A 12,018-nucleotide genomic window follows, 5' to 3' on the forward strand; every position below is an offset into this window, starting at 1 on the left:
TAGGTAGTTTGGACCAATGGGGTTCAGCCATGGGCCAAATAAGGGAAATGGGAGGGCTGGAGCAGGAGGGGGGGAATATAAAGTTGTCGTCTCAGCGGGAGACATTCAGAAGTTGCTGAACTAATTGTACGGCGTTTGTCGCGGTCTGCAGTAACCAGAATAAAGAACCTTAAAAGAGGTTAAGTCTCCGTGCCTCCGTGTGGGAAAGGAACGCTACATTATTGTATGGCTCTTTCGAAATTACATTTCAAAATATGTGGCGTTTATGGCTCTCTTGGCCAAAAAGGTTCCCGACCCCTGATATAGCTCAAAAGATGACCTGAATGGGACTTAACCCTTGTGCTACCTTGTGGGGTCAAAATGACCCCACCCTTACAGTGACGCGTTCTCCCTACCATGACAAAGGTGGATAAAGGTGGAAAGATTTCATGTAATCCATGGACACCAGTGAAGATCACAAATCATTGAAGAAAAAAGGTTCAGTGCACTGTCTAGTGGGTCCAGATGACCCACTCCCAATGTTATAGTGCCTTGGATAGCACAAGGGTTAAAGCACATTTCGAAAGGACTGGAGGTAGTCGAACCATATGGCAGTAATTTGAAGTCCCGAACATTAATGCAGACCCAATCTTAAGCTTTTATTTTAGGAGATGACTAATAATAACTCTTTTGCAGTTGTCCAGTACTAAATTTCTCAGTAGTTTTGCTAAAGCAGTATTATCTCAGATCTCTGCTCTGTCTGGGTGTCACTCTTCTCCTGATTTGTGTGGGGAAAACGTTTTTATGTCCTGCTCGGAGATTTCAAGGTGCATTATCATCAGGCTCAGTAACTTTTGAGACCCCTTTCTTTCCGCCCCTATCCATAGGGCTGCTGGTGTTGACTGTCTGGATTTAGTGGAAATGTTAGCAGGAAAAATAAATGTAGAGAAAAAATGGACAAAATGTTTAGTTGTAAACGTTTAAGGACAGTTGGGAAGTGGTGTCAAACTCATTGGTGACATAAACTTCAGGCTGGAGGATAGCTGGTTCCTATCCAGGTAGTTTGAAAAGAAGCTCAGCAATATCTTCTACCTCATCACACTTTGAGCAAGGCACTTACCCAAACTGCCACAGGCAAACCTGTTGAACTGGCATATCCCCTGTGCAAATATGAAAAGGGTTACTTTGAAAAATTACCTGATTTAATAGGTTTAAAACAATTAAAAGGGGAAAATAAACTGAGAATATCTCCTGACTTTCAGTTTATTACATTGTCCACTTTTTTTTAATGTTAAGACACTGAACTGGCTTAAAGGATCGTGGTTCTCTAAAACTCTTGTCCACCTCATTCTTTTAGCCAAATTTCATAAACAAACTGCACTCATTTTAAGAAATCAGAGACAGCAATTAAGACAAAACAAAAACAGCAAAGTCCCTCACTTTAATTGAAAATTGGCCAACTTTCATGAAATGTTTTTAGTATTTCCCATTGTGACAGATTAGCAGAGTTTAATTTGTTGGTTTTTTTTGTTTGTTTGATTGAAAATGATCCAAAACCACGTTTTCTAAATTAATGGAGGAGGAATTTAGTGTACAGTGTCACTGATAACTTCTATTGTTTAAAATTTCTACATTTTTTCGGTTATTTCTTTAAAAATATGGGTCATGTTATCTGGAAGAGGAAACCTGTCTATGACTGTCATTTTCTTTATTTCCATTTTTTTAAACAAATCCCCAAAATCAACACAATATGATTCCTCAACTAAGTCACTACACACCTAAAAGTCAATTCCACTAAACAAAAATGTATTCCATTGGAGTTTTAACTTTTGATGGATTTCTGCAGTTTGGAAAAAGAATGACATCTGGGGTCTATCCCCTCTTTCATTTATTCTTCTGTAGCTGGCTGAATTTGTCAATTTGAACAAGCAAAGTTGTGAAATTGGCAGCAAGTGGGGAGTAAAAATGGGGGGGGGGGGGGGACCATATGCTGAAATAGGAAGAGTGGAGGGCGACGAGAAGATAAAAAGATTGTGACAGTCATCCATTTGACCTAGGCTGTTGAGTGAGAGCAGTCTGGCTTGTCAAATCTCTGTGCTAACAGTGAATAGCCATATCTTTGCAGAGCATGGAAGGGTGTCATGCACTATGGTTTCATGGTTCAGGATAAGGCTGGATGAAGCCATTGGCTGAATGACACTCAGACGGAAACACTTTTTCTCTAACTCCTTGAGTGTTTTTTTTCCGTCTTTCTTTCCCAAGCACTCACTCAGAATGTGAAAAGTGTGAACACTTATTTCTATCAACTTTGCTTGTTTGTGCGAAAACTATCTGTCAGAGAAAACCCCCAGCTGAGTTTTTAAGGAGAGGAATCCATTTCTCGGCCCTAGATTAAGCCTTGTATCCCTCAATTATTGAACAATGAGGATCTTCCTCCCCCATTTTTTCCTTTTCTTTCTCTGCACTGTAATAACATCCTCAGTCACACACATACACACACACATGGCCTATTACTGGCTCATTAGCCGGAATCACGGAAGGATTACACTTCAGCCTGATGACAATGGCAAGGAGAATTGGTCTTTTTTTTGTGCAGGAGTCAGGGGTTAAGTCACCAATCAAAATAGCCAGGCAGATGTATTGAGACATTTTAATATTGGCAATTGTTGGAGCACTAAAAATTTTAATCTCTCGCTGGCACCGCTGTGCCCCCAGGCGACTAAAATAAAGGAGGGGGTTGGTGTTTAAAGAATTGATGTACCCCGTGGCATTTTGGGTAATTGTGTTGGAATTGTTGCTACCTTCAACAGCCTTAGAGAGAGCACCTTGTCTTTATTCAACACCATGTCACACCCAGACCGAAGAGTTTCCTTCTGTGCTAAAGACTCCGAGCCGGTTGAAGAGAAGAACTGCTTTATTTATTTGTTTGTTTGTTTATTTTTTTGCCCCCCCCCCCCACACACACACACACAAAAATACAACTCAAACATACAAAACAGAGCATAACTTTGACACAATTATTCTTATTTTTTTAGCGAAATGGAAATAGGAAAACTAATGATGCTAATAAAAAGGGGACATTAAAGAATAACAATGAAAAAAATCAAACTGAGAGAAGAATAACTGTGAGATTGTGGTTTATGCAACCCTAAAAATTTACAATTTTTGTTGTATTTTTCTGTGATCCATTTTAAGTAAGTCAATTTGGGGCGTTTTATTAGCTAATTAGCTTTTGTGAATATTAAATCTTGCCATAAATAAAACACATTTATAAAATAAAGAAAGCATCACAATCTTTGTGATGAAAACAATGAAAGTCAAAAATGACTTTTTTTATATAAAATTTAAAATTGACCAAAAAAGGAATCTGTGATAAGTTTGTGGACGTTCTTCCAGCATTTATAGGTGAATTCACACGACTGAAATAAATAAGAACACATTTCAGGTTGCTTCTGACTCAAAGTACAACTATAGTGTTTAAAAAAGCATTACATTCAGATGAATAATGTTTTGTCAGATTAAATTTGTTTATCCGTTTGAAAGAAATTTCTTTAAAGTGGTTTGTTGAAAAGACGACCAGACTTTTGAAGTCAGATACATAATTGGTTTATTTAAAAGTAGCTGCTGGAACCGAAGCAAGATCATCCTGAAACAAAACTCTTATCTTTGGGTTCAAATGTTTAGTAGAAGAAAAGCTAAAAAAGGAGGAGCGCTGCACAAACCCTTGAATAACATGCAAAGCCCACTGTATAGCATCAAAGAGAGGAGAACTGCTAAAATGAAAGCAGTGCTGGTTCTGTGGCAGACTGGGTCAGGTACTGGTACCATGACGAAGCTAAAATAGTTTGAACCACCAGAGGGGGCCATTGATCACAGACCTAAGGAAGGAAAAAAAAGAATTCAGAAACAGTCAAACATGCAGCTTCACATCACTGTTTAACATGTTTTACAGCTGCAAAGCAGATTATTCCCATCTTCCCTGTCAGGCTTCTCTTTTTATTTCCGTCTTCCACCCATGGTACGCTCCTCCTCACCCTGCACCCTCTCCCTCCCCCCCTTTTGGTGGTCCTGTCCTCTCCAAGAGTTCAGACTAATGACTAGTGACAGTCCACTGAGGGGAGCGAGCTGTTTGCAGTCAGCAGTGCGTTTGTTGGTAATTATTTTCCAGAGTGTCACATTAGTGTCAGCCTCGTGGCTGTGAGAGAGGAGCGAGGGCTCCGGCTGGCGGGATGGGTGAGGCAGAGAGTGAGGGGAGGGGACAGGGTGTGATGTTTGGTGGTGGGCAGCGTTGTATTTATGTATGTAGGTTGGGGACATGGGCTGTCATGTGTGCCTGATGGCTACAAACTATAAAAGCAGATGTTCTGTGAAGGAAGTGAGCAGCAGAAAAGTAAACTTTCCTTCATTTTGCAGCTTTTCACATTTGTCCTATTCTTTCACGTTGTCCACATTGATTGACAGCATGAGGTGGGTTGACAGTGTCTGTCACGTGAGGCCCAGTCACTTTTAAACGGCCATCCCAGCCCAGAACAGTACTAAAATCCCACAAATTTGACAGCTTCGCTGCAATCAAAGCCCCCGTTTCCCAAGTATTACGAGTCTTTGGCCATCACTTCTAAAAAAATTTTTTTTTGGGACGGATTTTCCCAAAGAAAACGAAAAATATTTAAGAACCAGATCAATGTCTCAGGCGGTAAAAATCTGGAATTTACTAAAGGGACACTGTGATAATATAATCAAATCTTTCTTGTTTTTACAATATGGGTTTTAACTATTCTATCATGCACATTTCAGGTTTTCAAGGAGATCTTGTGGGCTACTCTGCTGGTGTAATGGTCAGTGTTGTCGTATTGCAGCAGCGATGGTTCAAAACCCAGTTTGGGTTAATGCAGGTGAAGGTTCCTTTCCAACTTCTTTCACAGTTTATAAATGTGCTTTGCAGGCTGATTGGTGACTTTCAATCCTCCCTTTGGAGTATATTTGAGTGAGTCTGTCAATGTGCAGCCCTGCAATGGACTGGCAGCATGTACCTGTGAAAAGCTCCAGTTACCAACTGGACCCTGCTGAGGACAGCGAGAATAAAAGGAGCCACGAAGGAGACTTTGTGTCTTCTTCTAGGACCGAGGGAGAAGGAAACAGTGTTTCTTAGCAGTGAAAGTCGTGTGGATGGTATAAATGAACATCTAAGTTCAAATAAGAGAAGCTCATATAGCTGCAGCTACATTTAAATTGATTTTTTATTTTATGTATCTACATACATCTTATGTATTTACTTTTAACCTCATTCTTATTATGATTTTAGCCCCAATGTTTCCCTGTGGTGATCCTTTACGCCAGGGCTTGCCGGCTTGGTCGGTGATTGTTGTCGCGGTTCTCGCCCTTCTGGGGTCCAACATTGCAGCCTTGTGGCTTTGGAGTGGACCCAATTGCTCTCCTGGTCTGGGTGGGCATGGTGGCGATGGTTCTGTTCCTGAGCTGGCTCCTGGTATGAATAGATTCCCAATATGTTGATTCTGCACATCACAGCAGAGCCATGCCTTAAGTTACTTTTATAAGTATTCATTGTGTGCGGGGTCATGGGATTTATGTGTTAACGGAGGGGAAAGGTGGGGGGGAAAGGGTGGGTTTGGGTTTTTACTTGAATTTCTGTCTGTCTGTCTGTTTTATTTTTATTTTAAAGCGCTTTGAGAAGCGCTTTTATAAACTAAAAGTTGATTCGAGTTGATTTGACCCCCTACAGTCCAGAGCTGGTCAAAACTGCTTTTTAAAACCTTAAAACAAGACATCCCAAACTGTGACTGCAAAAAGACACATCCAATGATCGTGTCATTAAAAGTATGAAATAGTTTTTCTCAGTGTCATTCAAACAGGTGCCACAACAAAACGAAAATGCAAAGCAGCAAGTTAGATCACATCCTGCTGGCAATTTAGCAGTCAAAATAATTTTCAAGTATCAATTTATAGGGCTGGATATTACAAACAAAATACAAGATAAATTTTGATTCCATGGTTCTTGTTTATATTTAATTCAAAATTTCCTAAATAATCTGTCTTCTTCTCCCACTAGGTTAATTTTGTTTGATATAAAATGGATTTTTTATTTAAACTAAAAAAGGAAGAACTTTGTTTAGTAAAATGAAAAACTTTTACAATAAAAATCAGGTTTTAGTTTAAATAAAAATACCCAAACTGTTTGATGGATTTGATAAATGATGTTTTTAAACTAAAAAGAAGTTTGATTTAATCCGTTTTTAATTTTTAAACCCAGCCTCAATTTCTTAACCTACTGGGTTTTGTCAGGGACTAAAAAGAAGCTTATAGCAGCAACTCTTCATGTTATTTTGTCTTTCCCTTTTTCTCTGTAAATGTCTATTGACTGCTGTCATACTACTATCAGCAAAAGGTTTTCTATTGAAGTGTGCCGGTACTACAAGTGTACTTACATGTACTAAAAGTGAAGCAGTAAAATTGAAGTTTAATTTTTACATATGTTGTAAACTTAAAATATTTCAATTTAGTATAAAGAGGTTTTCAGTAAGAGTACTTTCTACACTAACATGTACTACTGTATACTTGCTATGCTAATACTCAATTATGTTTAATAAAATAAGCGTCAGGTGCAATTTTTGTGGTTAAAATACAAAGACCATTTTAGAGTGTTTAAATATATATATATATATATATATATTTAAACACTCTAAAATGTATATATATATATATATATATAATATATATATATATATATATATATATATATATATATATATATATATATATATATATATATATATATATATATATATATATATTTAGATGACATATTGATGACGTGACTAAGAGTAAAAGTTTTGGAAATGCATATTTTCAGAGCGATGAGCCTGTAAAAGTCTGTAAGGGTTTGAAACATCCGTCTAATCGAAGTTTGAAAACTGAGATTTAACATTTGGTTAAGTTGGTTTAGCAGTGAAGGGACAGAAGTTAACATGCAAACAATACTGGCCTGCAGTCGGTGGGGTTTTGGAAGGGTGGAAACAAAACAAAAAAGTGTGCGTTTGTGTGTGTTTGCATGATGGCAGGCGGTCACCGGCTCCCTTGGGAGGAACTGATCAATGATGGAGACTGTAATGCACCTCTCAGTATTCATGCTCACATTGGCGGCTTTGGGGAGTTACCGCATACACACACACACACACACACACACACACACACTAAAACACATGTTGTCACATGTTGAACAGCTCATCTCTCATGCGTTCTCTTCCACTCCATCTTGTAGCTGTCTGGTCGATGGCCTCTCTGTGTCCCTCTTCCCACTGCTTAGTCTCTGGCAGACTTCTCTGTTCTGGCGCTGTCTCTCCCTTTGTTAATATAGTAGCTAACCTCTCTCTCCATAGCACTGCTACCAGACTGTCTCTGTGTTGATATACTGAGGAAGAGTGTCGCACTGCACTCCACATCTACTACCCGACTGACTCCAAAGACGTGAGCGCCCTTCATCGTCAGCGCTCTCATACTGCCGCTCGCAGCATCCGTGCTTGGGCCCCTGTTGACACAAACACAGGAAGTTTCAAACTCCTCTTTGGATTCTTTTGAAATCTTGTTTAAATCCTACAAGCAATCCTCAGCAAATGCGAGTCTCACCTCAATAAAAAAATTACCACTAATTGTGGGGAAGTGATTATGGGGTAAACTTAATTTGTTCTACGCCTTGAGAGAAAAAAAACTAGCCAGGAATGAAAGAGGGTTAGAAGAAAAAATGAAACTGTGACTATTTACTGTTCGGGACTTCAATTAGACATCGGGAAAGTTAAAAGACTCCGCAGATGACCTCTGGCATCCTAATAAACAAAGTGAGGAACTCTTCTTGTGTTGATTTAATTCGCCTCGTCTCAGCTCTCACTTGCTGTGAATTCCTCTGAGGACCAAAGCTGTAGAAATTGATATGTTATTGAAGCCGTTTCAAAACGATCTCACTTTAAAATCTCTCAAGTCAGTTAATTTCATTGGTTAAAATATTATACATTTTTCACGAAGGGTTTAAGTAAAGAGAACACAGAGTGCACGAAGAGGCTTCCCTCTCTGAGCGGCTGTGGCAGTCCAGAAGACAGCTAAGTGACACGCCTCCTGCCGGGAAATGAAAGCATACAATTAACATCGCATACCATCATCCTCAGCTGAGCGGGCATGCTTATAATTGGCTGGCTGACCAGCATGAGTGGCTCCGGGTGGCAATTTATTCTGGGAGCCATGGAGCTTACCCTGGGCGGCTAACGGCCCCTGTGCCGTAACCTGGCTGAGGCAGCGGGGACATCATTAACACTTCACGGGGCCTGCAGGACACACACTCGTCATCCACCATACACCACCTATAGTCTGTGGGGCAAATTGGGAGAACAGGGAAGAAATAATAACCACAATGCTAGTGGAGCTACTTGTTTTGAATGGTCAGCTGGTAAACGGGGAAGAAAAAATGCCTGACAATTTTTGATGATTGATTCTGATAGATGTTTGTCCAGGTGGCTATCAAACACAAACTGTGTAAATTAATGGGGGGGGGGGGGGGGGGCCTGTAACTTCTGATCTTGCCTTGACACAAAGAAGACTTTCATTCTGGTCTCAGATCATCACGCTCACAAAGTCAGTCTGGACTGCTGTTTATGTGTCCATTAAAAGGTCTGCTGTCTGGCTCCCCACCTCATCCAAGACCAGTTGGTGCAGCAGAACTCACAAAGTTCTGCAGTGGCCCAGAACAGTCCCAGTAAATGCAGGAAATGGTTTTGTTTCAAGTCTCTGATCTTGTGTTTTTTTTTCAGTGTAAGTTTGCATTAACCCTCTTTTCTGTGGCTGTCGCCCCTCTATGCTCTTCCTCCTGTCTCTTTCTTGGCTGTTTTATTCCCAATTCACTCATTTCACATTTCAGGACTGAGTCTCGCTCTCTGATTACACACACTGACACACACACACAAATGCACGCACACAGGCTCACAGCCAAATGGCTGTTCATTAAAGACAGGGACCTGAGGGGAAGCAATCGTCTGAGAGACGGAAATTGCGTGTCACATTAGATTAGCGGTGTAAAGCCTCTGGATTGGCTCCAGGGAATAAGGAATTATTTCAATTACATTATTTCAAAAAGTCTTTAAGCAATACCAATACCGATAAAAACAAATTAAGAGTGATTTGGGGTGATTTGTGGCACTCTGAGCTGTGCTCTCTGACAATGGAAACAGATATGAATAATGCAGATATTACACTGTGTAATGTGCTGAAGTTGAAAGCAGATTATTGGTGGCAAATAATCCCATTGGTTTGCATTGTGCCTCATCAAAGGGAAATATGGCCAAGTGTCAATCACGCAGGAGAATACTCACTGAGGGGGCTGAACTCCTTCACCTGCCACTCATCAGCCACACTCCAGACTCCAGCACCGAAACTCACTGCATTCCTGTGCCAGAAATTGTGATAAAAGTACAAGATTTGGGGGTTTTCATTAAAAATTACAATGTCAGGCTTCTTGCTTCCAAGTTTTTAAAAACATTTTTCTTTTCAAGACTGCAGCGTTTCAGCCGTTTTCCCAGCACGGAAACGCACGTGTCCATCGGTCTCAAGGGGGGAGAGAGCAGAGCAGGGGGTGGGGGGGTCTTCAGAGAAAGAGGGCAGTGTAAAGAGTAAGACAGAGGGGGGAGACCGTCACACGGAGCGAAAAGACCAACAGACACAGACCAACCCGCTGCCAGTCCGTGCGCTGGTGCCTTCATCATCCCGCGCAGACGCGCATCTCCAAGCGCGCATCTCCGCTTCGACTCCACTCAAATAATTAAAGGGGGGTGAAAAAACTACCCAGCTACATCTGAAGGAGGACCACCAAAGTGACCCTTTTTTGTTTTTTATTCTTCCGTTTTTGCGCAGCCAGGAGAAAGTCTGGCGTCTTGTTTTAACTATCCAGAAGTTGAAGCGAAAGAGTTGCCGGAGAAACACATTTCCCATTTCGCAGTTCATCATCACTGTGAGTACGAATTGATGCTTCCCCATGCACGTGATTAAAGCTTCATTTGCTTTAATTGGTCTAATTAGTTCTTTGGTTGCTTCATGTTCTGTCGGGCGCGAGGCTTTGTGGTTCTCTTTCGATTTTGTGCGTAAAAACAGTTAGAACACGTGACTTTTTGACTCGGGCGACTGATGATAGTGTAAAACTTTTTTTAAACATTCCATTTTTTAAAGCAGAAATTAGATTATTTATAGAAAAACTGACTCCACAGCGCAGAGCTTTGATTTTATTTTCACTTAAAAATACCCAATTTAATCCAATCAAAAATAGAAAAACAAAAAAGATTTGGGCAGTTCTTTTGTCACTTTTACCTTTTATTTTGTTTAACTGTCTAAAAGTTTCTTAAAACTCTCATCCTATTCAAATTTGATGTTCAGAGAATCTCATTTATGATGCTTTTTTCCTCCTCCAATTTCTTTAATTTCTTACACCTCAGAAGTAAGGGAGGGTTTGGAGGCTCCATCTATGTGTGCGTTTTATTGGCGATACATTCTGCGGTAATTATTTACAGGCTTAGTAGGCCCACTTCAGCCCCTTTTTGCTGAAATGAATCCAAAGCTGGGATTGTAAAAATGCCTCCAGAGTTGTAACTAGTGTGTTTCACAACATGAAACTATTTGGGCATTTTTGTGTTTTCTGAAAAGTTTACAAAACGACTTCTTTTTTTTCATTTTAAAAACTGAAACTAAGTACAAATTAAGTTAATTAAGAAATGTAATAAGTGACCCTTTTGATCATGAATATTCCTTTTTGTTTTCTAGGAGGTGAATGGACCTCCACCGCCCCTTCAAGATGGACAGCCCCTCCTACCTACCAGCTCCTCTGGCCTCCCCCGCACTGATGGTCCTAGCCTCCACTGCAGAGGCCGGCCGGGACGCCTCGGTCCCCTGCCAGGCGCCCAGACCCTTTGGTGTTCCTGTTTCAGTGGAGAAGGACCTCCACCTCCCCTTCCCCTCAGCTTCCTACACCTTCACCTCCATGTATCAGCGCCAGGGCCCCTTATCGGGCGCGTTTCCGGCTCGAGACTTCCCGGCCTCCCTTATGCACCTCCACCATCAGTTCACACCACCGAACCTGGACTGTACCACTTTAGGCATGCTTAACCACAGCGGTGTGGGCGCCTTCCGGCCTTTCTCCTCCCCACCAGAGGAGAGGGAGCCCGGGGGTTACCAGTCGGCGTTCACCCCTGCCAAGAGACTGAAAAGCTGCTTTCCAGAAGTGGAGGGGAAGGAGTTTGACTTTGGCTCCCTGAAAGCTGAGGAGACGGGGAGAAAGCTGTTCTCAATGTCCGGCCTGTTGTCTGACGGAGAGGCTTCCTTGAGCCCAGAGGAGCGTAAAGAACACAGTAAGTACTCCCTCCTCTGGGAAAAGCACATGTGACACACAGATAACTCTTCTCACCAAACCTCAGAGGGAGCTGTGAGATACTCTCACATCTTTAAAGTAGGGAAACAAACTCAAGCCGCAGCATCCTCTAATGCAACAATGTGATTAACATATCCTCCACTGAATAATGGTGACAAATTGAAAGGCTCTTTTTTGAGGGAGCCTGGAAAAAAAGCCTTTTCTTTTGTCCTCTGTTGTGTAGCGATGTTTACAGCAGCTGCCTGTGACTGACTCTGACCCAAATAAATCGAGTAGTGACACTTATTCAGCTTAGTGATCATTAGCAACAAATGACCATTAGGCCTATTGGAAGTCAGACATTTCTTGGGGGCTGTGGCGCACAAATACATGGGAGCGTATGGAGGGCTGACAGAGGAGGAGTGAGAGTTGGAGCGAATGACATCCTGTCAGAGATAACGAGGTGGCAGAGATAGAGAGGAAGGTATGGAGGAGGATACAGAAAAATGGAGGCAGAGAGAAAGAGATGCAGTGATGCGCCTTAGCTTCCCAACGACAACCCTCAGCTCAATATGGCCGCCCACACCAGCCGTCTGATTTGTTGACAAATGAGTGGGAGAGGTGTCAGTCAGCGCACCACGGAGGGA

General features: G+C 41.4%; 1 protein-coding gene across 2 annotated transcripts in view; it reads left to right on the top strand.

Moving 5' to 3' along the window:
• The first annotated feature begins 9,640 nt into the window (after nucleotides 1-9,640).
• The window catches only part of rnf220b (ring finger protein 220b), a 34,229-nt gene continuing 31,851 nt past the window's right edge, over nucleotides 9,641-12,018 (top strand). For both annotated transcript variants that reach the window (XM_023954130.2, XM_023954131.2), the window contains exons 1-2: nucleotides 9,641-9,985; nucleotides 10,789-11,372. In XM_023954130.2, the coding sequence (XP_023809898.1) occupies nucleotides 10,796-11,372 (577 nt within the window). In that variant the 5' untranslated portion in view covers nucleotides 9,641-9,985; nucleotides 10,789-10,795. The remainder of the gene's footprint in view (nucleotides 9,986-10,788; nucleotides 11,373-12,018) is intronic.

Source organism: Oryzias latipes, chromosome 4 (genome assembly GCF_053564925.1).
Source record: "Oryzias latipes strain Hd-rR chromosome 4, Olatipes_Hd-rR_3.1".
In the NCBI taxonomy this organism is placed as follows: domain Eukaryota; kingdom Metazoa; phylum Chordata; class Actinopteri; order Beloniformes; family Adrianichthyidae; genus Oryzias; species Oryzias latipes.